Source organism: Oxyura jamaicensis, chromosome 1 (genome assembly GCF_011077185.1).
Source record: "Oxyura jamaicensis isolate SHBP4307 breed ruddy duck chromosome 1, BPBGC_Ojam_1.0, whole genome shotgun sequence".
NCBI lineage: Eukaryota > Metazoa > Chordata > Aves > Anseriformes > Anatidae > Oxyura > Oxyura jamaicensis.
In genome coordinates, this window is record NC_048893.1 from 138,477,408 (window position 1) to 138,505,377 (window position 27,970).

Below are 27,970 nucleotides of genomic sequence, written 5' to 3' on the forward strand. Positions count from 1 at the left end.
AACAGCCTGCTATTGTTTCATTTTGTTTTTAATTCTTTTCTATTTTTAAATACAAGGAGGGGCTCGGATAGTATATTGATGCTGGAGCTATTTAGATACATAAATAAACAAAAATATGCAGATTTGGGAGTTAGCTTTGCCTTATCTGCAAAAGAAAAATAAACAGAAATATAATCATAAAACTTTTGCCAGCTTTGTTAAATGAGATTGGAATGCATCCATTATATGAGGGCCTTCAATCTTCACGCTATGAATCAACAAAATCAATGGATGTTGGGCATAATTGGCCAAACTGATTGTATGTTAAAACAGATTTAATTACATCATTGTCATTGTAGTAGGGATAAATTTGGCTATGACTTTAAAGTGTCAGTCTTTCTGTAGAAATTTAGGAGTTTGGGAAGTAATTGGAGAGTGACCGTGTTTAAGAATCAGATTAATGATTGTTTTGATTTGATAAGCCTGGCCCTATTTTCGCTGCCTTGAAACTTTCTCTATTCTGTTGAGGCACCTTCAGAATTTAATTTAATTTAATTGAAGAACAAATGCCCTGGAACTTTCAGTGAGCATTCAAGTGGTGGGAAAAAGTGATTTTTATGATGACATAACAGATCTAAATCTGTCTTCTGATTCATTCCAGACATAGGTGGGCATAATACTGGAGATGTTAGAGTATTTAGAAGATAGTGTTGCCAGAGAATGTACCGTAAATACAAAAGAGAATAATTAAATGAGATCATCTCAGGACGAACATTCTACTCTGAGACCAGAATGAATGTACAGAATCTATGTCAGTGATTCAGGTGTCATTTGAATTCAGTGACACTTCATACAAACTGATTTTGGTGAAGCTACTCGTGAGAGTATGTTACTCTTATGCAGAAATAGGTTCACAGAGTCACTGATTATTTTATTTTGTCTGACCTGAAGCCACCTGGAGGCAGCTGGGTGCAATAAGAATGAAACCAACCATTTTATTTCTTTTATCATATGTGGTTCAGTGGCTGAGTTAGGAGACTGGAGTCCTCTTTTCACTTCCGATGTAACACTGTGAAAGGCATTTTGCCATTGTGTGCCGCAGTTTCCTTATTCACAGGTACAAATAGCAGTGCATAACAATTCTGAAAAGAACTTTGAGATTTTCAGATTAAAGCACAAGAGTGAAAAGCATTTTTATTATTTTCATTGTCAGAATTCACCAAAATCAGGTTGTAGTGAGTTTTGCAGTACTTATACACAGCCTTGCCCAATTGGTATTTTGGAGGTTATAAATAATGTCCTGTAACACTCAAAAATATAATTTTCAAGATGAGCCAAATGGCATTATGTTGAACAGCTCATCTGAAGTAATTCAATTTTCTCTATCCCTCTCTTTTTAAAAATGAATATCATGAAAAATCGTGACATTGATTTTGTTTATGCTTTATTGATTTTTTTTAATGTTGTGAGTGTCTACATCTCTGGATTTCACTGAATAAATTTTCTTAGGCTTTGGGCAAATCTAAGGCCACCCATACAGCACCAAAATTGTTGGGAACTCCGACCTGCAGTGTAGGATTCAGTTCCAGAGTAAGACCTTGAAATTCACACCTCCATGTGAAATAAAAATCTGTGCTGCTGTTAAAGTCAATGGAGGTCTAGTTAAAATGGTGAGTAGTACTCCAGAATGACCTGACCAACTAGTGGAGACTGGTTTTAGTCATCTAAACAGAGGTATCTAGCATCAGTTTTAGGCGATGTGAACTTGGCCTGTAGCACTCATTTAAGAAAAGTATGGATCTCCTGGATCTCCTCGAAGTCCTTTGTCGTCCCTCTTTGCCAAATGTAGATGTATTAGACATGCTGGAGTATCCAGTGGTACTGGTAGGGAGTGGTAGGGAATGTTGGCAAGGCAGCTGTATCTCTCTCTCCAAGCTTCATTTAGTTACCCTCACGTACACTCCTAGTGCCTTTTCAGGTGGTAGAAGGTACCTGAGACCCCTGTGTGGTGCTAGCAAATGTAGTCAAAACCAGGAGACAAACATTGCCCTCTGGAGTGGCAGCTGAAAGCCAGCAGGATCCCCTGAGAACTAGCTGGAGCTACCGTTTGCATTTACTAGATCTGTATTGATTATAATGGAAGGACCTCTAGCTCATATGAAATTGTCTAAATTTTGACAGGTTAGTTCTGAGCTGAATCTCACCTTTTCTATTTCTTCTATTTGGATGGGACATTATTCTAACTAGCAAGTAATGATTTTCTAAAACATGCTCTAAATATGCTATATATTCTTTTGTAACACATTCTGTGTTCTCTTTCTGAATAAAATATTGCTTATTGTTCTTGAATAGCATACTCTCCAAAGATCACCTTCAAGCACAGCAAAACGAACTGCATCAGTGTCTGCCAGGGAAAGAAAACATGTCAAAGAGTCTGTTTGACTGGAGATTCGTTTACTGTTCTGCACTGAAACTGGGCAGTGCAGAAGGGCCACAAAATATCAGAAATGCTTCTGTATTAAGTTAGTATAGTTTCAAGTTTGTATAAAATATGAATTGTAATATGCAAATATGGCATTAGGCAGATAAGGTAGTGTTATGAAAACACTCAGGACACATCTGCTTCATCTGTCTGGAAATAAGAGCAGGTAGAAACAGACTTTTCTGTTACTCTCCATGAGCACACTGCAGTACTGTCCAAGTGGGCATTGGCAGTAGGAATTCCTAAGAGCTAAATCTGTTGCAATAAAATTTTGCAACAAGTATTTTCTGGAGTGAATTGACTTCGTCTTTCTCTTGGTCACAGCACTTCCCAGCACAGGAAAGCAGTGGAGGATTATTTACTCCGGTGATAGATAACACCAGTGGAATTTTATTGGGTAACGACTGCAGGATCTGATGCACGGTACAAACTCAACAGATCTCTACAGGAGGAAGCCATTTCATCCTCTGGAGGTGGCAGGGAAGGCTTGTTCGGCATTACAAGAATTTGTTGGAAAAGCCTTTTTCTTGTGCAGTGAATCATTGGAATTTAAATGTGCTACCTGATCACCTTCCAAAATATCCCAGGAACACAGATGGGAAAGTGTCTTCTTTTTAAAAAAGTTTGGTATTTCTATATCAGGTGCTTCAGAGGTGCGGTGCAGGAATTGCTTTCACTTTTTCAGTTTTAGGATGTTCTTCTTGGTTTTACCTGCATGCATTTGTGAGATATGCAAATAAATTGAATGGGAACAAATAAAGCAGTTAAATGCTTAGTGTCATTAAAGGTATTACTTTACAGGTAAGATGCAAATTTGTAAAGTTAAGTGTATTTTCAGTAAAGGTCAAGACTTTCCAAAAGCATCTCTGTGATCTGGCTGCCATGTTTTCAAAGTTCCGTAAAGAAACAAACAAATGCAAACTTCATTTAGTAAAGTAGATAACTTTCATAGTGCTCTTCATATAGCCTTTCCTCCTAACAGCCAGGGAATCTTTCACCATCAGTCCTGAACTTTGCAAGCCCTTACTGCTGCTCTGTAACACAGTTCACGTGGACTGCCAGAGTCATTGCAGCTCCACCTCCATCTCCCCTGATTTTGATGTACCAGCTGCAATAATATTTCAAGTCAATCCCTGATTAGTTATGGGAAGGTCAGCTATTTCTGACTGGCCTCGCCCAGACAGAGAAACAGAATGAAGCTCTGCCATCAGTGTCCTAAAATAGATGGCCCTTTTCATCTGTCAGTCTTGAGTCAGCCGCATGGAACACAAATTAGGAGACACAAATCAGCTCACAGGGCACTGAGAAACACAGGCAGAAAGTCAAGCAAGGAGGAACTTCTTCAGACATGAGCTGTATTCTCCAAAGTTTCTAGTCACTTGCACAATAATTTTCTTTAGTTTACAATTTCTTCTTAAGTAATTTTTAAAAAATACTTGCATTTTTTTAAGATAACTTTGATAATGAAGCTGAGTGTAGGAATATTTTTTGGAGGTTTCTTTGCAGCTCTAGGGGTTTTGCTTTTTTTGGTGGCGTTTGGAACTGATTATTGGCTTCTTGCTACGGAAATAGGAAAATGTTCAAAAGCACCTGAGGATGTTGGGGTTAGTATGGATTTTTATTTATAATGGGAATTATATATTGGTTGTTTCATGGATGTATTTATTTTGTAAAAAAAAAAAAAAAATTATTTCTGTAGGAACTTTTAATCATGTTCATTTTGACCTTCTGGAGGTCTGCTGCTTCAAAACAAGGCTACTTCAAAACCGTTTTTAAGCAATTATTATCAACTCCAAAAATAATTTGTCTTTTGTGATAATGCTTTTTCTGATATGATAGTCTTCTAAAGGAACTGTAACTGTATAGATATACTATAGCTAACCTATAGTCAGACAAGTCTATGGTTCATTGTGATTATGTTATTTTTTACTTAAACACGTGAACTTGATTCTTTCAGGTAGCTGAAAAAGGGTATGATAAAGGCTTTTTATTTATTTATTTATTTATTTATTTTTATGTTTTATTTCTGTAGGGAGAGAAGGCCACTTTCCATCATGAAGGTTTCTTCTGGAGGTGCTGGTTTAGTGGGAAAGTAGGAGAACATAACTCCAGCATGTGGAAGTTCTGGTACAGTAAGTAACTTTTCCTTTGTTGTTATCTACAGTGCTTTCATTTTCAAAACTCTTTTTTTTTTTTTTTTTTTTTTGAGTGATTGTGAATCAATCACTCAGTTTCATTTGGCTTCTTTGGTTCTTTAGCTCTTTTTAAATAAATTCAAAAGTGACAAACACTTTCATAATTTGTACTAAAGGAATCCCCAGGACAGAATCATACATGTTTAAGTATCAGTTTATTCTTCAAGTGTTATGTTACTCTTCTCCTTTGTTACTCTTCTCCTATGAAGACAGGCTGAGCGAGCTGTGGATGTTCAGCCTGAAGAAGAGAAGGCTTAATGGTGACCTTACTGCAGCTTTTCAGTACCTAAAGGACACTTGTAGAAAAGATGGAGAACCATTTTTTTGCTCGGGTAGACAATGACAGGGCAGGGGGGAATGGATTTAAACTAAATGAGGGGAGATTTAGATTAGATGTTAGGAGGACTTTTTTTCACTCAGAGGGTGGTGAGGCCCTGGCACAGGTTGCCCAGAGAAGCTGTGGATGCCCCATCCCTGGAGGTGTTCAAGGCCAGGCTGGATGGGGCTTTGGGCAGCCTGCTCTGGGGGGAGGTGTCCCTGCTCATGGCAGGGAGCTGGAACTGGGTGGGCTTTAAGGTCCCTTCCAACCCAAACTGCTCTGTGATTCTAGGATTTAGTTCTATGTTATACCTGTCCTCTTAAGTCTGAGTCCATTCTTATCAGGACAGTCTTGCTTTTTGTTGTTAACAGATTGTTTTTGTCTGTAACATTGGAAAAGGAGCCTTGTGGTTAGGATGGTCTGTGCATTTTTGCCTGCACTTTTTCTCCAAGTAGTTCTATGAGTAGCTTAAGGAAGGCATGAGCAATTCTGTGGTGAGAATAGTGTTGTACACACCCTCTCAGAAAAATCCCTATTTTAATTGCATGGATGATCTGTATTCTTTCACTACATGCCAGGATTCTGGAAGATAGTGAGTTTTTTTGCCACGAGATTTTCCAATGGAGGAGAGATCGAGCAAAGCTTCTACTGTGTTTGACCCTAATTGTGATATACAGAGCTCCTTCTCCTTATTGTGAGATTTCCACAATTCTTGTGAAAAGCAGATGTCATCATACATTTTTTACTTCAGTATCCATAGTTTTGTAACGATGTTGCTTCTTCTTAGGTGGCAAATGTAATATTCACTGTAATTTCCCCTTGTTCTTTATCTGGATAATTCTGCAGTCAGGAATATGAAATCTGAATGTGATTTAAACTATAGAAAACCTTTACCCTTTGCAAAGAAGAAGGTCATCACCATCACCTTTTATAAGCATTTAATAAAAAGGGTGAAATAACACTTCTCTGGAGATACTGATTCCATAGAATGAACTCCTAGTTGTTGACACTGTAAAATTTCTGAAGATGGTCGGTATTTGTCATTATCTTTTCACAAGAGAAAAATTAATTTCCTGTTTTTGTTGTTGTTTTATTTGCTTGTTTGTTTGTTTTGGTGGGATATGCAGTAATGAGACAGAAATAATTAACCTTCACAAGAGAAAAGAACATATTCATATAAAAGCATACATAGGCATTGTATATAAATTGCAGTGTACCAGATCCTTCTCTCAAGAGAGGCTTCTTTACTGTTCCCATAGTACAAATCTGAGCTGCCCTTTAAGGAATATCCTTGGCTGGATATCAAGGCTGGTATCTCTTACCAAAGCAAAATCCACTCTAAAGCTATTGCCTGGGAAGGACCTGGAATCTTGACCTATGAAACTCAGTTTACCTATTTGAAAAACAGACATAAAATATTTTATTCCTAAGACATTGTAATATTAATCTTTTTCTCTCTTTTTCTTTTAGCCAACCAGTCACCTTCTAAGAATTGCACACATGCTTACCTCTCACCATTTCCTCATATCCGAGATGAACACAACTCAACCTCCTATGACTCTGCAGTCAGTAAGTATTTTTTTGGCTGCAAATGGATACAATGCCTATAGTTTCAAGAAAACAATTTGTATGCTTCAGTACAAAACAGCCTTATCACTCCATACAGTTTAATTTATAGAGTTCTGGTGTTTCATACTTCTCATACTTTCACAACACGCATATTTAAGACACTATTTAGCAAAGCACTTAAATAAATGCATAGCTTTAAGTATGATGGCAGAATGGAAATCATTTCTAAAAACAGAAACTTTTTTTTTAGTGTTACAGTGTGTGCCATACGTGAATAATGTAGACCAAGAGTGTAGCAATGTGCAATCTTGTTTTGTAAATTAAGTTCTTTTTGAACATATATATACGTTCTATAATATTTCAGAATACTTGATATCTTAAACTGAGATTTTAACATTGAGAAACTATAGTGTAGTAACAGATATGTATATGTAAAATACATAGAATCAAAAACCTTATACTTGAATAATGCCTGGAAAGCTCTGTTTTTACTACTCCACTTAAAAAATTGGTCACATTTCATCAGATCAAGGGTTTTACGCAAATGTATTTGAAAATATTGCTTCTGATGCCTATTTCATGTGACTTTTTAAATAACCTGTGATGTGTGGATGCTGCATGTCTCTGAGCCTGCTGACTCAATGACTTAAGTGATCCCTGAAGCTGCAATTATACCCTTGCTGACTTTGAAGGGTCTTCAGAATCCATTTTTTATGCTACAGACATGAAAAAGAAGTTGGACTGGTAACAGTTCTGTTAATTTCCAGAAATTATGAACTGTTTGTCCAGGAAGAATTCATCCCTCACCATTCAGAGTCAGAGATCTAATCTGTAACTTCGAAGCACGCCTAGAACAGTTTATCTTTCCATTTGAAAGTGACGAGTCATCTGCTCCTAATAATCCAGACAGAGTTTGTATTCCACCATTCACTCATACATTCACAAAAGATCTTCAAATCATATTGCATGATTACACCGAAGCAGACAAACAAAGAATAAGGAAAGGAGAAGGAATATCATCAAAAGTTTAATTAATTTCAGTTAATGTTTGCCAAAAGAACCACTGCTCAAATATAATTTTCCTATCTATATTTTATATTACAAGATTAAAAATAGACAGAACTGTACTATAGATGCTGGCCCAGGTAGAGTATATTCAGAGCCATTCCTGCTGTATAAATAGATACAGTTGGATTGCTTTGGAGCTCATTAAATCTGGAGAAGTGTGGGTTTGTTTTTTTTTTATGCCACCAGTTCATTTTCAGTGTCTAGAGCAGGTATACTTGTTCAAGAATCTTCCACAACCTTTTTTATTAAGAAGGTTATATCATCATCTCTTCTGTTAGTTCAAAATTCATGCCTCTTCTAGTGTACTTCGACAGTCCTGCCTGTGCTATTTGGCAAACAGGCTCTTAAAACCTCACTGAATCTGCAGTTACTAAATTAAGAAATACTAGAAAGTTGTTGTCTTTTTGATTCGCAGTGGAGGAAATGCTTCTCTGAATTAGTCAGTGGAGAAAGCCCTCCATCTGATTTCATTAAAAAAATTATTTTGTCAGCTGTTTGTACATCCACTTGGCTGCATCTAATACCTTCTGTCAACAAAACATAGAACAAAAGGGCACTACCAAAAGATTAGGGTTCTTGTTCCTTTTTTTGGTTTTGCTACTGTATCTTGATAAAATATTTCATTTTTCATGGCTTATAGCTTTCTCAAAACATTCACTTTGAGGGATAAAAAAAATAATCCACTACTCCCGGTCCTTTCAGAAAGATTTTTTGCCATGTTTTTCATAAGACCCTCAAGTCTTATTTTAATTAGGAATGGATAAGAAGAAATATTCTGTCACCTGAAAATTAGTCAGTTTGCTGAAAAATAAACAATTGAATAAAAAGCTTTAAACTTCATTAGAGAAATCAAGTGTGGATGTACAACACAATTTTCTAAAAATCTCTAACTTCATGTTAACAGAACTGTTACTTTCTGAAGAAGCAAAGGCATGCACCTGCTTTTAAAGACAGTTCAGCTTAAGAGACTGTGAGAAATTGTCAGAGTGAATTGGATTTAATTACAGACCCTAGTAAAAACACAACTGTGGTTTGTAGCTGGAGTGCCATGTTACCATCCAGCTAGGATGGCTCAGGCAAAAATAAGTTTCCTGAGGGCTATAAAATCTCTGATGATTTTTGAGTGGAGAGACTGAACCAAGTCCTCTGTTGACATAACTCCTTTGGCTTTAGTATCAGTAAGAATTTGCCTCAGATTTTCTGGGCCATGGCCATAATTCCAAAAAGGCTTGATCTATCCTCTCTTGGTTTATTTATATTTTTTCATGTGTTGGTTTTAAGGTGTTCGATAGTTCCCAAAAACCTCAAACTCTGAAGACCTTGAAGTTTAGAGTGTTAGTATGTTCTACACAAACGGCCTAGTTCATCCTCCTGTGGAAACCTAGACTATGAGCTCTTGCTGTGAAGAGTTATAGCCTTAGATGGAAATGTGAAGACAGAAAAGCCTTCAGTGATGCTTACATTGGGGATTCAAATGCATGTTTTATTGTCTCAGATTTCCTTTCATCGTTACTGTCAGATACATGATCAGCTTGGAAGGGTGAGGTAGTACTGTTTTGAAATTGCAGCTTTCTGTATCTTAATCACAGGTATTATGACTTTGTTCATTCATTGGTTTTGTTAAGCATCTTGGTAGATCACCTACCTGCAGTGTAAAGTGCGGTCTACAGCTGTGCTAGCCATCATTTATAGTTATGCACTTAAATAAATTTGCAGGCCATGGCATTTATCTTAACCTGAAATAGACATCTAAATGAAGTCAGGGAAGTCTGACTCTCCTGACTTTCTGTGATGCTACAGTGTTTTATAGTGACAGCTATTACAATGTGCAGCTATTAAGAGGACAGACAGCACCTCATTGTGTCACCAGCAGATTCATTTATATGATGATTCACAAACATATGTGCAACAGACTACAAGCTAGGAATAATAACAATAATAATAAAAATAACCCATACAATAAAAGTACCAGAACAGTGACCTTTTATCTATTTTATTCTAAATATTTTATTCTAAAATAAGCATACTTATATATACATTTTTATCATTGTAATTATATTACTTAAATAAAAGTAATTGCAAGCTAGATTAATTCATGGTATCACATCACTGGATTACTTAACATTGATATTCAAGGAGTATCATACTTTTGTAGAACTCTCTTTTACTGTACAAAGTCCTTACTCATACAAGTAGTCCCATATTGCAACAGTGAGATAATTCCTAAGAAAAAGAAGTATAAGATCTATCACTTAGTCAAGTCATCAATTAGAAAAAAAAAAATAAAAAAAATAATTGCAAGTTTATTTGGAAATATGCAGTAGTTTCTTAACTGTTGTAAATTATCCCAGCACTTTTTGAGGTTAAATTGGAAGCAATTTAATGGGGCTGCACTGACACATCAGTTTAATACTCTGATTTGTAGCTGCTAGTACCTTTTTTCCTGGCCATTTGTATCTTATTTTGTCCAGTACTGGGCACATTGCCAACATCTGAAGTAGTGCCTAATCTAATGCGGAATACAGAATGTTTATAGGACTGAAGAGAAGTTCTGGTTCAGCAACTATTACATCTAAATTGGTGTGATCAAATTTATTGGCAGGTTTGTTGCTGGGCTGAAATTAACCTAAAGTAATATAGGAAATATCAGCAGTGAAATCTGAAAATAATAACTGTATAGTGAAATGCTAGAATTAGCCTATTTTTAGGAAAAAAAATGCTGTTATGTAATACGGTCACATAATTGCCCACGAGAGGTTGTAATACAGTACATTTTCTAAGGGAGAACTCCCCAGTCACTGAGCAGTGATAAAGCAAGAAGTATTTAAAAAAAGCAATGTATTCATAATGTGAATATTTTATTTATTTTACTGTTAAGGTTATTTGAAAAAAAAAAAAGATTATTACTACTAAGGGTAATAAAGGGTACTGAGTGAAACTGATAAAAGTTTTGCAAGCTTTATTGTGTTGCTAGATGTGTCTCAGGTGCTGCTGCTGAGAGCTGTGATCACATTTGCAGTTGTTTATCTGCAGATAAGATCCTTCAAATATAGAACAGTTCAGGCACTTTACCTTTCATCATATTTTATACTGGGAGTGGCATTTTGATACCTCTTGTCAAAATCATTTTGATATCACTTACATTAAATAGAGAGGTAAAAAAGATATTCTGAAATCCGCTATTTAGCCAAATCACAAGAAAGGTTCACTTTAGGACCTGAGTTTGTGGGTGAAAATTCACAACAACTTTTCCAAGTCATTTTAATGATTCTTTGCAATGTTTATGAAGCACTGTACTCACACATGCTTCAAAAAGATTTTCAGCTTTGTAGGAATTAATAATTCTTGTTTGATATTGACTTTTTTGTTGGTGATGGTGGTGGTGTTTTTGTTTTGTTTTGGTTTGGTTTGGTTTTTTTGTAGGCCATAGGAAATGTATGGACCAAGTCGTTTACACGGCTAAGATTTTGAAGAACTTGGAGTGGGCAAGGGCAATAAAATCTGTGGTGTGGTGTTGTGGTTTAACCCGGCCGGCAGCTAAACACCACACAGCCGTTTGCTCACCCTCCCCCCTCCCTCTCTGGGATGGGGGAGAGAAACGAGAAAAAAAAAAAAAACAACTGAAATCTATGGGTTGAGATAGGGACAGTTTATTAGGACAGGAAAATAAAATGATAATAATAATAATATGTACAAAACAAGTGATGCACAATACAATTGCTCACCACCCAATGACCGATGCCCAGTCTATCCCCAAGCAGCCGCCCCCCCACCCCGGCTAGCCACCCCTATATATTGTTCAGCATGATGCCAGATGGTATGGAATACCCCTTTGGACAGTTTGGGTCAGTTGTCCTGGGTCTGTCCCCTCCCTGCTCTTGCTGCACCCCCAGCCTGCCCGCTGGCAGGACAGAGCAAGAAACTGAAAAGTCCTTGGCTTAGTGTGAGCACTGCTCTGCAACAAGTAAAACATCAGTGTGTTATCAACATTAGTCTCATTCTAAATCCAAAACATAGCACTCTACCAGCTACTGGGAGGAAAATTAACTCTCTCCTAGCTAAAATCAGGACATGTGGTTTCATGAGTTTGGTGTTAACACACCTAGTTTTAGATGGATGGGTGTTGCATTCTATCATTAGTTAGCCTGTTCCTGAATAGCCCATTATGGAGATTTTGAGGTGTGCATTGCTACTACATAAAAAGTGTGTCTTTTAGGTGACATCATTGTCTTACTGTGTCAAATATATTATTACTTATTTTCCATATCATGCATCAGTAACATCTTCAAATATGAAACTGTGTCATCAGTTTCTAAACAGTTGGGATCTACTATACAAGAAAAGGGAGCTTTTGATACTTTTCAGCCACTTCTCCAAAATCCAGTCCCTTACTTAAAATGTGATACTTCAGCTGCTTTCCAAATGATGCAGAAGTCTCCAGAGGAATCTAAGTTAGTTAGTTAATCTAAGTTTCTCATTTAGGAGAAAACCAGGTGGAAAGGCAAAATCACAGGTCACGCAATTTGAAAGGAATATCATTCGGCTGCAATTTTCTCATGGTATATAGACTGAATGGTGCAGAGCTCAAAGACAAGCATTCTGGCTGTACCCCTGTTTTCCTCTAAATACTATTTTATTTTTAGGCCTGCCTGTCACTACCAAGACAAATGTTGTACCCTGATGAAGGGACAGCTTACCAAGACGAGTTACAGAACCCTCTGTTTAGCACTCTCACAACATAGAGCAATGATATCTGAGGTTAACACTGCAGATAGGTTTACCTCACTCTACGGTAGTGCTTGTACTTTATTTCTTCCACTACAGGAAATACTTGGAATAATGCAAGTACTTGAGGTAGCCAATACTGACGTATCTGTGAGGTTCATTTATTTAGCGCCTGCTGCCTTTGCAGAGGCAAGGGTATTCCTTGTATGGACCAGAACATCGTATGAACTTGCTTCAGTGGGACTTGAAATGGTGCCAATTTCTGTTAACATCTTGTGGATGTACACTGAACTACAGCTGAAACAGGCTGCTTGGATCACAGTGTCATCCCTTTTCATGGGTTATAAAGAAGCATAATTCAAAGCAGCATCTTCTGTTGTTTTTTATCTGCCAAAGTTCACTTCAGTCTTAGAGCACCAAAGTCTTTAAGAAGTTCATTCTTAGGTAGGTTTATTTCAACTGTCTCTTTTCTGTTCATCTCTTGATGCCAGATAAGCTAATGAGTGCAATAGGGCTGCACTGTAATTTTGAATGGTTAGCTCCATGGGAAGTGATCTTGCCCATCTAAACAGAGAAGGTAGGAGATGTGGTCTGGGTAAAAATGGTCTGAATATGAAATAAGTAAAGTCTCTGCAGAAGAATGGTTGCATTTTAATTCCATTATTAAATAAAAAGTCTAGATGCTCTTAGGGTGTTTACTTGGACTTGTTCCACGAATGACCCTTATGACTTCCTTTCTTGTAGATTAGAAAGGGTAGGCATTTGCATGAAAAGTCACAGATTTGAGAGCACTGAAGACTTTTTACCTGTCCTCTCTATTTTCTAATTGATGTTTAATCATGGAGTTATCTAGATAAAAAAGTATTAGGATCATCAGAATATCTCCATGATTCTCTAAAGAAAATAACTATGTATGAAGGAATACAATAGAAGCTTATTTCAGGCGATAGCAAGGTCAAATCAGTATTCACATATAATGCATAAAACAGTTATGCTGTTGGAGCAGAGAAACAGTTTTTCTCTTGTATTGTCACAGAGAGGTTTAAACAAATTTTCATCAGGTACATTTGTACTCCTTTTATGTTTAGTTTTCAGGAATATTTGAGGAAATCAAGCTTTTCTGGTAAAAATTCACTAAAAGCCACCTTCAAAGTTCTTGTATAAAGAATATATAATGAAGCTGCACACACTAATTTCACAATGCTGGAGAAGCTTGTGTCCTCATCCATTCAGAAAATAGAAACACTGCTATATAACTACAGTGACTGACCATAATGATATCGAAGTAAGCTTTTTCAAGGTCCATTTTGGCCAATGTGTCCTATTATGTAGCATGACTTTGAAGTACCTTGGGCCATCCATGTAAAGGAGTTGGGTGGTTATAGGCTGATTTAGCGGTATTAGGTTTTAAATGAGGAAGTAATGTCCCATGGACTTGGGGACTGCGATGAAGCTTAGCAAAGTAGACCCATGAGTAAAATAACATGAAAATGCTTCTAATACCCAATACCGAAGGACTTGAGAGATTTACCTTTCTAGGTCTCCATTCACTGTCCATTTGCATTAAGTGAATCATTTAACAAGGTGTTTAACTTTAAACAGGTGCCTCAATCCCGTAAGAATTAGAGTACTTAAAGCAGAACACACACTTAACTGATTTGCTGAACCACAGCCTTATCTCTTACCTACTATTTTCATATTTATTTCTTTATTGTGGAAGGAAGCCTTGTATTGGATATGAACCAAAACACAGTTTTAGCCCTTCTGCCAACTACTTTCAGACACATTCATCTTCCCTGTGCCCAAATCTGCTGATCATTGTGGCAGAAAATTATGTCTGTGAATCTTTGCCTGGATTAAAAAGGTTTTTATTTAAAAAGTTTGTCTAATGTGATGTGGTGAATGTGATCTAGCTAATAAATTTACAGGGCTGAGGTAGGCAAGCTGATGTATACTTTAACATGAGTTAAGCTGGTCAAGTTGAAATCTATAGATTTTTGAAACTCAATGGGAAGCACAAACTGATAATGTCTAGTGCACCTTCAGCTTTTAGATGAGAGCAAACCAGAATTATTCCAGAATAGCTGGCTTTAACAGCCTGTATGGATTTGAAAGTTTCAGGAGCTGAACCAGTATAATAGTTGCTTAGTTGTGTTTTGCTATAACAGTAAGTAGGTGCTGTCAAATGATAAGTGGCAGTTTCTTTTGTGACTCACGTTTTCTGACATGCCAGCTGGCTTATATGCTTTCTCTCAGTTGGGTGGAAATGTTTTTCACTGACTGAATTGTCAGTGCCTCAAGATTTTCAGATCTGACGATGGAGATCTTTGCAACTCATAATTTTACTAATGGGTTGTGTTAATGTACCAATTTTTAAATTCATGGGAGAAATTTATGTCACTCTTGTAGCATTTGTAAAATGATGACTTTGTTAAATGGATGTGCAATTAACCAGCTAAAAAATAATTGTTAGAAAGACTCTTTTGGCCAGAGTATGTCACAAAACTCTCGGCTCATTTATCACCAGCTGCATCCATTAATTCAGCACTGCCTGGCACTGTCTAACAGGGACTTCTGAAACATCACATTTTAAATTTAATAAAATACAGAGAGCATTAGAGCAGGAATAGGCTGGTTTAAAAAAAAAAAAAAAAAAAAAAAAGTTTTTCAGTTTACATTTTTGTGTTGCAGTTCTTTCCTGCTTAAATTTCCTTGTATTGAACATGACTATATATAAGGAGAATTATCCACTAGTAAATTATAGAGAACTTAAAGATTGCTTTTGGTGAGAGGTTCTGAGCACTAAGAATGTCAAAATGTTAGAATTCTCTGCTTCTCCCAGTCAATTTTGGTAAAACAATTATATCCAGTCAGTCCAATCATTTACTCCAGAATATCATCGCTACAGCTTTGGTGCACCATTTTCTGAAGTGCATAAATTTGCTATGTTGCAAGTCACTGTCTAAATATTAGGCATATGGATTTCATTCATGGTAACTTACATCTTATTTTCCATGATCATCAGATAAGAACTGAGGTCCAACTTTGATCCACATGATATATAATGTGCACACATAATGGAATAAATGTTTGGTTTGTTAATAAGGAAAGTGAAAAGAGAAGAGGAAAGGAAAAAGTTTTGTTAGCCAAATAAGTCACTTGTTTAAGTTCTAAAAAGTGTTGTGTGCTTTTTTCCTTCTTCTCTTTCTCCAGTTTATCGAGGTTTCTGGACAGTTCTTATGCTCCTGGGAGTGCTCACTATTGTGATGGCTAGTTTCTTCATCATCTGTGCAGCTCCTTTTGCCAGCCACATTCTGTACAAAGCAGGAGGAGGCTTTTACATCATTGCTGGTGGGTATACTGTTTGCTCAGTCAATTAAAGCTGTTAGAATAGAAAAGATAGGAGGTATTTCACCCCATTTTCTGTGACAAAAATTATATTAATCATGGGTAAAAGGAAGAAACATGCATGCCTCTGTCCTTTGGCTTTTGGAGACAACAGTTATTTAGTCATGAAGCCATTCAAAAAGCTACATTTTGATTAAGATAAAAATAAAAAAAATGTCTAGGACCATTCATGGAATCACTTTGCAATTTCAAACTACTTATTTAGCAGGAAAAAGGAATGCATATTTAGGGATGCTTCCTAGTAGGACTCTCAAGGGCTTTAGCTAAGAAGAGGTTTTTCAATCCATGGCACAAAAGCAATGAAGTTGGTAATGGTAGACTAAAGAAGTTGCAAGACACAGCACATTCACATGACTAGAATAGGAGACATTTTTGTATGCTATTGGAATGCACAAAATAGTTGTCAAATATGAGTAAGTGGAAGCTCTAAACCTCTGTGAATGAAACATAGTTAATAACTGAATTACCTCTTTCCTCATAACCTGCATATAATCATAGAATTATTCTGGCTGTAAAAGACCACTAAGATCATCTAATCCAACCTTTAACCTAGTACTGACAAGTCCACCACTAAATCATGCTACTAAGTTCTATGCCTTTCTTGAAGACCTCCAGGGATGGTGACTCAACCACTTCCCTGGGTAGCATATTTCAGTGCCACACAACCCCTTCAGTAAAGACATTTCTCCTGATATCCAACCTAAACCAGCAAGGTCTCTCCTAAGCCGCCTTTTCTCCAAGCTAGACAACCCCAGCTACCTCAGACGCTCCTCGTAAGACTTGTTCTCTAGACCCTTCACCAGCTCCATTGCCCTAACAGCTGGATGAGTTATATATATGCTAATGTGTAGGATGCATCCTTCCAGGATTCAGCTGATTTGACCAGCTTTCTGGGACACTGCTCTGTTAATCTTGAAGAGTCTAGGAAGATGTGTAAGATAACAGTTGTGTAGGATGTAAATGATAATACGTGCTCAATATGTGCTCATTCTAAATTGTATACAGCCTGGTGAGAGTCAGTTCTAACAGCAGCATAGTGCTATGGAGCAGATCACCCATGCCAGACTCAAAAGGCCTGGGCTCTCTTTCTGCTTCTATTATTGATCTACTGATATTGCTTACCCACTTCACCTTGGAGTCTGCATACACAGACTAATAATGATCGCAATTTACTTGTAAAGGACCTTCAGCAAAGTGTGGGAATTATTTTACATTGTTGCTGGAAAAAATCCTGAATACTTGCATTTGCTCCCTTGAGGAGTACTCCTCCCCACTTTTAAAAGACATGAAAAAAATATTCATAATCTGTTGGAAGTTCTAAGGTTTTTCTGGCACTGATTTGCAGGTTAAAAGCCCATGTAAGTTATGCTCTTTTTCTGCATTTGTAACCTGTAAAAATCTCTACTGTCTCTAGAAAGTGGCAGAGACTGTTTGGGAGGAAATGGGAAACCACCAGGAACTAGCGGGGAGACCTCTGAAGTAAAGTGTGTTTTTTCCACTATGGAACGGTCACTTCATCCACCCTAATTTAGGCAAGTGAAAGTTAGATCCGCAAGTCTGGGCTAGTCACCCCTGACTTCCCTAAGAGGCCTGCTGCAAGCAATAACATTCATTAACAGTCAAAATGTTAGGTAAGAAGTCCCCAGCTGGCAATTCACTTCATCTTGAAGGAGGGGCCTAAGATGCCTCAGATGAATGCTCTGTAGAATCATAGTACCATCTAGGTCGGAAAAGACCTGTCAATCTGACCTACTGAGTCCCGTCACTGAACCATGTCCCTTCATGCCACATCCATGCGTTTCTTAAACACCTCCAGGGATGTGGACTCCACCACTTCTCTGGGCGGCCTGTTCCTATGTTTGACAACTCCCTCTCTGAAGAAATTCTTCCTAATGTGCAATACTTCCCCTGACACAACTTATTTATCATTTGTCATGTAAGAAATCAAGTACCTCTGGGCATGGCAAGATTATGGAGAAGATCCTCCTGGAAGCAATGTCAAGGCACATGTAAAACAAAGAGGTGATCCAAGACAGACATCATGGCTTCACCAAGGGCAAATAGTGCCTGACCAGACTGGTGGCTTTTTATGATGGAGTGACTGCATCAGTTGACAAAGGAAGACCAATTGATGTCATCTTCCTGGATTTCTGCAAGTCCTTTGATATGGTCCCACATGACATCCTGATCTCCAAATTGGAGAAATATGAATTTGATGGGTGGACCATTCAGTGGATAAGGAATTGGCTTGAAGGTCACACTCAGAGAGTGGTGGTCAATGGATCTATATCCAAGTAGAGGCCGGTGACAAGTGATGTACCTCAAGGGTCTGTCCTCAGACCTGTACAGTTATAGAATAGAATCATAGAATATCCCGAGTTGGAAGGGACCCACGAGTATCAAGTCCAACTCCTGTCTCCACACAGGTCTACCCAAAAATTCTAAGAACATAGTCCAAATGCTTCTTAAACTCTAGCAGGCTTGGTGCCATGACTACATATGTGGGGAGCCTGTTCTAGTGCGTGACCACCCTCAGTGAAGAACCTCTTCCTGATATCCAGCCTGAACCTCCCATCATAGCTTGACACCATTCCCTCGAGTCCCATCACTGGTCACTAAAGAGAATAGATCAGCGCCTGCCCCTCCACTCTCCCTTGTGAGGAAGCTGTAGACCACAATCAGGTCTCCCCGCAGCCTGAACAGACCAAGTGACACCAGCCGCTCCTCATATGTCTTCCTCTCTAGGCCCTTCACCATCTTTAGATCTGGACTATTTTTAGATTTTTGAAGTTGAGTGTTATTAACCCTGTATATGACCTTGGGCCTGTCTCTTTGCCCCTCTCACCCTTTGAATCTGTATAGCAGATGTTCTTTAAGGGAAATCCTGACTTTTACTATGCATATACTTAGTATCTTTCAGCTTCAGCACTGTTCTCAACCACAGATTCAGAGCAGGGCTGTGTTTTTTTACCATTTTTGTTGATGAAAGGGAAGGATATTTAGCAAAATCCTGCTGTGATTTCCCAAAAGGAAGTGGTTGTAACAGAATACTGGACCCTGCAGCCACTAGGCTAGCACAAGACATTTTGGCTTGGTTATGGGTACAGAGTTCCTGACCGAGCTCTTCTGCAACTACTTCCAGTCACACCAGTAGAGCTGAACTGCTCGAGAAAGGTGCTTACTGTAAATATCATTAGCCTGTTCAACAGTTCAGATCACCCACAAAACCAAAACCAAAAGCTCTGCTCACAAGTCAGTATACCCTCACAGCCGATGTGTACATGCTATCTCACTGCCAAGGTGCAAGTTATACTAGTTATACTAGGGAGAATATTAGGCTTCTGAGAAAGAAGTCAGTCACCATAGTTTTTCTGTAGAAGTCTCAAAGCAGAAGATAGGAAGATCAGTCATTCTCCTACTTTTGTACTTTAAAGAAGACTGCGAGGTGAAGCAATTTTAATACCCACTATTGGAGTGTATTGTTTTGCAACCTTAACTGACAAACTAGGTAGCAGTTAAAAACTTTGCCTCAAATGAAGAAAAAACTTGTAGCATAATCTGTTGTCCCATCTTAGGGTTCAGAAAGCAGCTGAAGAGGTTATTGTAAATGAGATTCAAGTCAACTATTTAGCCATCCTACAGCTGTGTTTTGTCTAAACCTGGACTTGTCCAAAGTATTTTAAACTGTCCTGCACAACATCCCTGTCTCTAAATTGGAAAGAGATGGATTTGGTGTTGTTCAGGACCAGGTTAGATGAAGTCCTGAGCAACCTCATCTAGTGGGTGGCATCCCTGCCTATAGCAGGGGGGTTGGAGTTAGATGATCTTTAAAGTTCCTTCTAACCCAAGCCATTCTATGATTCCATGACTGAAGGTATTTCTGCCAGCACCACTAGTCCTCATGTGGATGAACTGGAAGAGGTTATACTCCAAGGGCCAAGGGAGCCTCAGCAGGTTCTTCAGAGTATCCCAGATCTGAGCACCAGAAAAGCAGCAAATGTACCTAAAGAACAATTCTGATGTCTGATCTGTGGCAGGGTCACACACCTGCCTTTTGCTTATCCCAATATTTAAGACAGGTTGGACTAGGTGATCTTAGAGGTCTTTTCCAACCTGAATGATACTATGATTCTGTGATTTTAAAGGCTTCAAGCTTCTCCTCTTGAGTGGTACCTCCGAAGTTCTACAAATGGAGGGGCACACACAATTATTAGTATCTATTATTGACCAGCAACTTTCCATGTTAAGCTTTCAAGTTTCACCCAAGTTCACATGTGAAACACGTGCCATGCCTGTGGGGAAAAAGTGCCTATCAGTTTAACAATACCACAGTCAATGAGTTGGGCAGTCTCTTTGCAAGCTCACCTCCATGTCTTCAGCCTCAGAGGATGGAACAAGAGCAGCTACGGTAGCTCAAACTGTAAGAATCCCTATAATTTCTTCAAATGTCATAGGAAAAGAAGGGGAAACTGCCATAAAATAATCACTTAGGGCAACCTTCAATAAAATTCAGATTATCCTTGGCCTGTTCCTGCAAGATGTCTGGATGTTAGTTAAAACTTTCATTTTGTACTGATGTCAGGCAAGCAAGACCTCATGATGTGCACAGAGCATTACAGAATCACACCCTTGTGAAGACGCAAGATTAGAAATATGACTTCTGCTTCCTGCCAAAAAAGTGAAAAAGCTGATATTTTAATTCTAGCTCCTAGATGAGGACAAAATCTGTCTTCAGAGATATGTGTGCCAACTACCATAACTCTAAAGTGGGATCCTCTGCAAATACTTTAGATTTGAATGTAAACCATACTTTTTAAAGTAAAGGTCACAAGAGGCCAAGGTAGGTGGAAGTATCTATAATAAGGACAAGGACAGAAAAATGCAATTGAAAATATATATATATATATACACAGACATGAAAGTTTTCCTCAAATGAGAGAAAGAGTTCTAAACTTTTAGGCAGAAGTAAAAAGCTCACATCATTCTTTCTAGGACCTTTTGTCTTCATGTCTGCATAGTAAAAGATTCATGCCATAAACAGCCATTCACCATTGACAAGTGAAAGGCATTTCTACGTGGGAAGAATAAGTACTAAAGGCCAGCAAACTGCTTCTTGAATTCATAGACATTTCTAAAGGTTCTGTATTCTTTTTCCTCTGCAATATGCACAAGTATTTGTTTGAAAGAAATTCAAAAGAATAAATGCAAAAGACAGAACAGAGTGACCTCAGAGAAGTCCATGTCTTATCACATTGCACAGAGCTGTGTATCAAACATGTGTGTTCTTAAAAAAATACAAAATGGAAAAAAAAAAGAAAGAAAAAGGAGGAGGAGGGAAATATTTATTTGTCTTAATCTCTCTCAGACATACTTCATGTTCTAGGAATAATTTCTCCCATCATTCCTGATTCATGCAACTGCTGTTTTATTTTATAGTCACTAAAAGGCAAGGGCAAATGGACATCCGCATGCTATAAAAAAGGTCTAAATGCTGACAATGTAGAAATACATTATAGGATACATCGTTCCTAAAAATATCTGCTTCATGAAATTGTGGATATATATATTTTTAATCTCAGTGATTTTGCTTGGAAGCTTGGCCATGGGAGTTCATGACATTCATGATAGGTAGTAAGTACAAGAGTGCAGAAACAGATTTCCCCGAATAAATATATATTCATTTTAGCATATTCTCCTTCATAATGAATAGGGTTTCCTATTACAGTTATAATGGATGCTTTCTCAACTCTATTGGCGTGACTAATATTTTGAAGGAAAGAGACAAGCTGGTGAGGCAAACTTGTCGATGCAGAAGTAGGATGGAATAGCAGTAGTTATATAAATAGAAGGACTCTCCCTGTTGCCTTCAACAAGCAGTACAAACTTTATTTAAGAAAATACTCTCCAGCAATAAAAAGCCTAACTCTCACCTCCGCATTTACATGGTCATTGCCAATGTTTCTGAGTTACCAGTATTTCAGTGACTCTACTAGATTCTTCAGAATCAAGTCTAAATCTTGTGACTGGGGGTGATGTAAAGACATATTAATATTTAACTTTTTGCAATAGATGATTTTTCTTCAAAAATACTCTGTTATCTACACATAAACTGAGACATGCAGAAAGAGGAGGCTCAGGGGGGATCTCACCTATGTGTATAAATACCTGAAAGGAGGGTGCAGTGAAGACTGAGCCAGGATCTTCTCGCTGGTGCCCAGTGGCAGGACAAGAGGTCACAAACAGAAACACAGGAAGTTCTGTCTAGACAAGGAGACACTTCTTACTGTGAGGGTGACTGAGCCCTGGCACAGGCTGCCCAGAGGGGCTGTGGGGTCTCCTCCTTGGGGATCTCCAAGAGCCACCTGGAGATGGGCCTGGGCAGCCTGCGCTGGATGGCCCTGCTGGAACAGGGCTTGGGCCTGGTGGCCTCCAGAGGGCCCTGACAGCCTCAGCCATCCTTTGGTTCTGTGATTCTGTGAGTTTGGAGTGATAGGAGCTACTTTAAAACATTTAAGCAGACCACAATAGTAAGATTTTATTATGCCTTCATTCAGATGGCTTTACGTTGGTTTAAAGTATGCTCCAGTGAATGGTAATTCACCAACAAGTATAAATAACAAAAGCAGAATGTTGCAGTGTAGAAGTAGTGTAAAAGTAGTGTAGATGTATGCACAAGGTAGCAGGATGGAGAGGCAGAAGATGGATAGATGTGTGTTTATTAGCAGATCTGCTTATCTTAAGCAAATTTGCCTTGGCTTTGAGGAGCAAAACTCCTTTGAATGCCAGAACAAAACGTGAATACTTAGAACCTCTGAATATCACTTTTTTCTTTCTCTTTTTTTTTTTTTTTTTATGCCTCATTTTTCTTTCTACAAAACAACTTTTGATCTACATTTTTGTAAACAGCATATAAAGTTCTGACTGTAAACTGACATGTCTATTGCAATTCATAATGTGTAGTCCAAATTAATATCTTGTGGTCTGTAAAAAATAACTCGCACATTAGATGCATCTGAATCTTACATGCTAACCAGTCTACTGAACAAAGTGTTCTGTTCTTGATACTGCTTTTCTCTCAAACCTTTCTTGAACAGTTAGCATCTCACTGTTTTATTAAAATGAGACAATGCACAGACATTTAGTTATATCCTCTGAAAAGAAATGTAATTCTTTTAGAATCTAACAAGCAGATAAATATTCAAGCCATAGTAACCATTCATTAAGCTCATAACTCGCCTTTGAATCAGGTGTTTTGATGCAATCAGTGTTGATGCCAGGAGGAAAAACCCTTTAAGTCAAAGAGACTTGCACATGTGCTTAAATTTAAGCACAACCTGAAGTGCTTAATGGATAGGAAGGAACCAATGCCTCTGGCCCTAAACATCAAACATTTTCAGCAGATGCATTAGTGATAATAGAAGTATATGATCTGCTTCCCTGCTCTCACTACTGCTTCTAATGTACTCTAACATCTCAGGAAACAAGACCAAACAGACAAAACAGAAGGTCAGTGTGTGAAAAAATGTTTCTCTGGTTTCCCTTTTCTCTATGTTACTATTTACGACATAGAGGAGACTCAGTATACTACCCTGTAAGTGCTTAACTCCCATGAAATCAAAACTCTGTGAAAATTAGAAAAGATGAGCATTAACGAATGAAATCCTATTGGACCAATGGGACTTGGCCAGTTTTTACTTAGTCTGATTCTGCTGCTCAGGACATTTCTTGAACACTCGGAACAGTATACCCACTAATTAGCCTCCATTAGCAGGTAGTCAGAACCTTTAAATACTCTTTTTAGTGCCTTAATTAACTAAGAAGGTTTACATGTTCTCCCTTCCTTTTTCTTCTATTTTAAAGATGGACATTTATCTCTGCTTGACATACATTTCTTCAGCAAATTTCCATACCCAAGAATTTGGCACAGGCCGAAGTTAGCAGTTTGCTGTGATATCACCTGATGGATTTTAATTTAGCTGTTGTTGTTTCACTACTCGCAGGACTGGCTTGCTACTTTGCACCTGCATGGAGCTGGCTCTAGTTTAACTAACTAGATGTTGCTTCAGACTGCCAGAAGAGGAAGGGGGTGCTCATTTTGAAATTACAGCACCTCTGAAAGACTCTTGTTTTAATGCTTCTGACTAACTGGGCTGCTTAGCTTTGTGCCTGCCTGGGGTGCCTGCTGGAAGTCAAAAGCATTCCAGATGTGCAAGGCCTGGTTGTACTTACCTGCTGCTGTAGTAAGGGAATATACACCACAACTTTCTGTAATTATTATTCTTCTGGATTAAGTTTGCTCTAATGTAGAGAATAAAATAAATATAAGACTTTGGACATTTCAAATTAAACAGTCACAGCTGAGGTGAATTCCAGTGTTCATGTGGATTTTACCATGTTATCAATGTGTCTTTCCAAATATTTGTGTTGGTTCTAATTTTCCTATGTTGCCTACATTATCTGTTATCATTATACCCTCTGTTACCGGAATCTTCTGCTCAATTTGACTTATATTTGGAAATTCTTCAATTTAATTTCTTATTTTGTTTATATGGCCCTGAGGTGATCCTTCTCTCTGATAGTTTCACCAGCTGTGTGTTTAATACAATTGCAGCACTAAATTCCATCAAAATTGAGTTTTGCTTAGGTAAAATACTTTCAAATTTGAATTTATGCCTTTTAGAGTTTGTTTGTTTGTTTGTTTGTTTGTTTTGTTTTAATAACTTCGTTAGGAATTCAAGCCTGCACAAAAGATGTAATCCTGGAAGTATATTAGTATATTTCATAGACAGGAAATTCTTTGGGATTTTCAGTCACTTTTTGATTATGCCTCAGGTTAACTACTTCAGTTCATTTTTTTGTCTGGCTTCAAAAGGTGGTGTTCATAAACATTGAGTTGTGAGCTTTCACCTTTCAGATGTTCAGGATGTCCAGAATGTAAACCTATTACATTCTGACAATAAAGCAACAACAAGAATGTCAACAGGTCACCAATTTAAATTGCTGCAGCTAACCTGTCTGATTTTGCCCAAAGTAAATGAGAGAATGATGATAGGAGTTGCTCCCTGGCAAGTGGGTAGCAGTAGCAGGGCAAGAGATGGTGAGGCAGCATCTCAGCATGGGGATAAGGAAAGGCAACCATGAAAGGGTACCAGGACAGCTGGGTCTGGAGGCAAATACCTCTCCATGGGTACTTACAAAGAGCATTTGTAGGTTTTGTCACAAGTGTCACATTTGTTGAAGGTTGCATTGTAAATATTTAGAGATCTCAAATATCTTTGACTTGTACTCTGCTGCTCTACAGCCTGTAGATTCAAGTTTGGCAATAAGTGTTCCCAGAAGTATTTCACTGGTTTATGGTTTAAACAAAGTACCTAAGCATCATGGCAGGAAAACATAGGTGGTGTTCCCCTAATATTTTAGTGTTGGAATAGATAACCCTGCTGCTTGTAACTGTGCTATGACAGCTGGAGCTCAGGGAGCATGTGGGTACAGGCTGGAGCATGCAAAAAATTCAGACTTGTGCCCTCAGCTTTCCAGTGGTTTTTCTTCTAGAGCATCTGTGCTGCAGGCTTGCATTTCTTAAGTGTTCCTCTTACTAAAATAAAGAGGAACATTCCTCTAAACTAAAATTAATTATTAGGCATGCGACTGATACTTAGGAAAGCACTTTATTCTTATATCTCCTTCTGGTGTATAGTAACAAAGAGATTAACAAAGTTTGTAAGGACATGTGCTCCCATTGCTATCACGTGTAAACAATCCAAAGGCCTTTCAGAGGAGTGGTTGGGAAAATGCTGTGAATTATGTGGTGGATTAATTCCAGGAAACTGTTCTGTACAATCTGAGGTTAATACTAATAGCCTGCTTCATAGTAGTTAATACTGATAGCCCGCAACTTCTTTTCTAATGTGGAAGATTTGAATGGAATACATTTGAATTTGTCTGCAAAATACTTGAGTAGAATACCCTGAATATTCTAAACCATGCCCTTTCTACTAAGAAAAAAAAAAAAAAAAAAAAAAAAAAAGCAAAATGTAGAGAGGTGAAGACGGTAGAAAGATTTCCCACCCCTTCCTCCTTTTCATACCTCATCCAGAAGTCTGTGATAGAAACAGTATCAATGTTTGGGAAGTAAATATAGAATTTGTTTTCTGGATCATCCTATCATATCTCCCCTTTCTTCCTCCCCTGGCCCCTGAATTCAAAACAGTGAATTTTGTCCCTAAACACACCCGTGTTTTGGTCTGCCCACCAAAAATAGATATATCCTTTGTCATGGGAATATGACTTTCAGGCAAGGTGGAGACAGAGCTTGTCAGAGAAAGCCAAAGGCAAAAAATATCCAGTGATCGCTGACTGTGCCTTGCAGAGGGGGCCACAAGCATGGATGTGTTTCTAGGTATTACTGTATAATCAATAAGTACACCCAGTGTTTGTCTCACACTGTTGTTAAAACCTCACGTTTCTTTTCCAGGTGTCTTGTTCTCGCTGGTAGTCGTGATGTATGTCATCTGGGTCCAGGCGGTGGCTGATCTGGAAAACTACACGAACATGAAAAAATTGGATTGCCCAGACTTTGCTGTTTATGTACGCTATGGCTGGTCTTTTATGCTGGCTCCAATAGGAGTATTTTTTGCGTTATTAGCAGGAATGCTATTCTTGTTGGTAGGGCGTGCTATTTATTTACGCTCAGACTAGTCATATACTGAAGGGAATACAGGAAACCTAGTGAAACTTCATGACACAATTTTATACATTATTACTGTTCTGGCAATCCTAAGGATGCAGGCACACTTCTGGAATTTCTTCTGCTATTTGTTGAAGGCTGATGGACACAAAATTCAATACGGCAAGAAACCACCCTTAGTCCTAGCTAGTTGCTTTTAATTCTTTAGAAGGTACACACGTGGTTCTCCCTAGTGTACTACTAGCAGCATTTTTGCAGTTTTGCAAACAGTGGAAGGCAAAAATATTCTGCAACTGAAAGCCCAATGTGAAATGGGCCAAATCAACGTTTTATGTATTTCTTAACATGTATCTTGTGCTCCTGCTTGTGGAGAATGGTAAAAGATGGAGGGAAAACAAACATTCAAATACAGTAATTTAATCTACTTCCTCTCCTGTTTTCCACTACTTGCCTTAGCTTTGATACAAGCAGACTTATCTGCACTTTATAAAAATAGAGTGCAGTTGTTCATGCAGAGTCCATGGGAAGAGGGTAAGAGGGAGGACAATTACAGTGAACAGTGATTTGGTGCTAGTCTGTACATGTAAAAGCTTAACTACTTCTGTTACATGTTTCTCCTTTCTGTATGCATTTGAAAGCTGTATACTTCTATATTCTGAAATCCGTGTTTGTTGCATGATTCTGTAGGCCAAAATGCCATATTTTATTCACTAGTTAAAGTTATGCCAAAACTGTACTTTGAATTACTGCTTTAATATTTTAATCAACTTTTTAACCCTTTTATTTTGAATGGAATAATTGGCTCCTCCTCCCTGAAGCATTTTCTTGCTTGTGTCAAATGCCTTTTTGTATTTGTTGTTGTTGTTTTTAATCATATAAAGGTTTATTATGAAGATAATACTTAGGACATGAAAATGTATGTTTAATTTTTCTTAAATATTAAAAATCTACATTATAGACCAAATCCATCCTTGCTACTAGTCATCCCAGGAAAATCAATGAGGCTAGCAAATAAAGCAGGGGAGGAGGATTTGGTTCTGTATTGTAGGAGTGGCTGGTTCTTGGGGTGTGTGTTTGTGTGTGTGTGTGTGTGTAAGATGGGGTGAGGATGGGGCTGTATGCATGATATGGAAAAGATGGTGTGGAGTTTTAACAATGGGGAAACTTGGTTTGTCTGGCACTGGGCCCAAGCTGAAATTAAATCCATCTGAGTGTGTGTTCATTTTCACTTTGTAACTCAATGCAGAGTAGTTTGAGACTGATGGGGAAAAATAAAGACTGCATGTTGGTTTCCTCTTGTTCATAATGCTTAATTCCACAGCTGTTATGAATACTAAAAGCATCACTAAAAGGCAGGAAAGGAGTGCCCACCTAGAAGATGTGGTAGGCTAGATTGGATGTTGCTTCCATTTCAGGAGTTTTTGTGATTGGAAGATTTCCAGCCTTCCCCTGCTACTTATTTATTTTTCCATCATCAAGATTGGCTTCATACAATATAGAACAGGAAGATGACAAGGGCAGGGGGTAGAGGAGTATGG

At 38.0% G+C, this 27,970-nt stretch overlaps 1 protein-coding gene across 2 annotated transcripts; it reads left to right on the forward strand.

Moving 5' to 3' along the window:
* The first annotated feature begins 3,714 nt into the window (after positions 1-3,714).
* Positions 3,715-27,726, forward strand: TMEM182 (transmembrane protein 182). Of its 2 annotated transcripts, XM_035316502.1 has the most exons (5): positions 3,721-4,065; positions 4,494-4,593; positions 6,446-6,544; positions 15,551-15,688; positions 26,220-27,726. In XM_035316502.1, the coding sequence occupies exons 1-5, from the start codon at positions 3,925-3,927 to the stop codon at positions 26,441-26,443; spliced, it is 702 nt and encodes a 233-aa protein (XP_035172393.1). In that variant the 5' UTR covers positions 3,721-3,924; the 3' UTR covers positions 26,444-27,726. The 2 variants fall into 2 exon arrangements, with proteins under 2 accessions (XP_035172404.1, XP_035172393.1); XM_035316513.1 differs by lacking the exon at positions 15,551-15,688 and having other exon boundaries at positions 3,715-4,065.
* Positions 27,727-27,970: the final 244 nt, after the last annotated feature.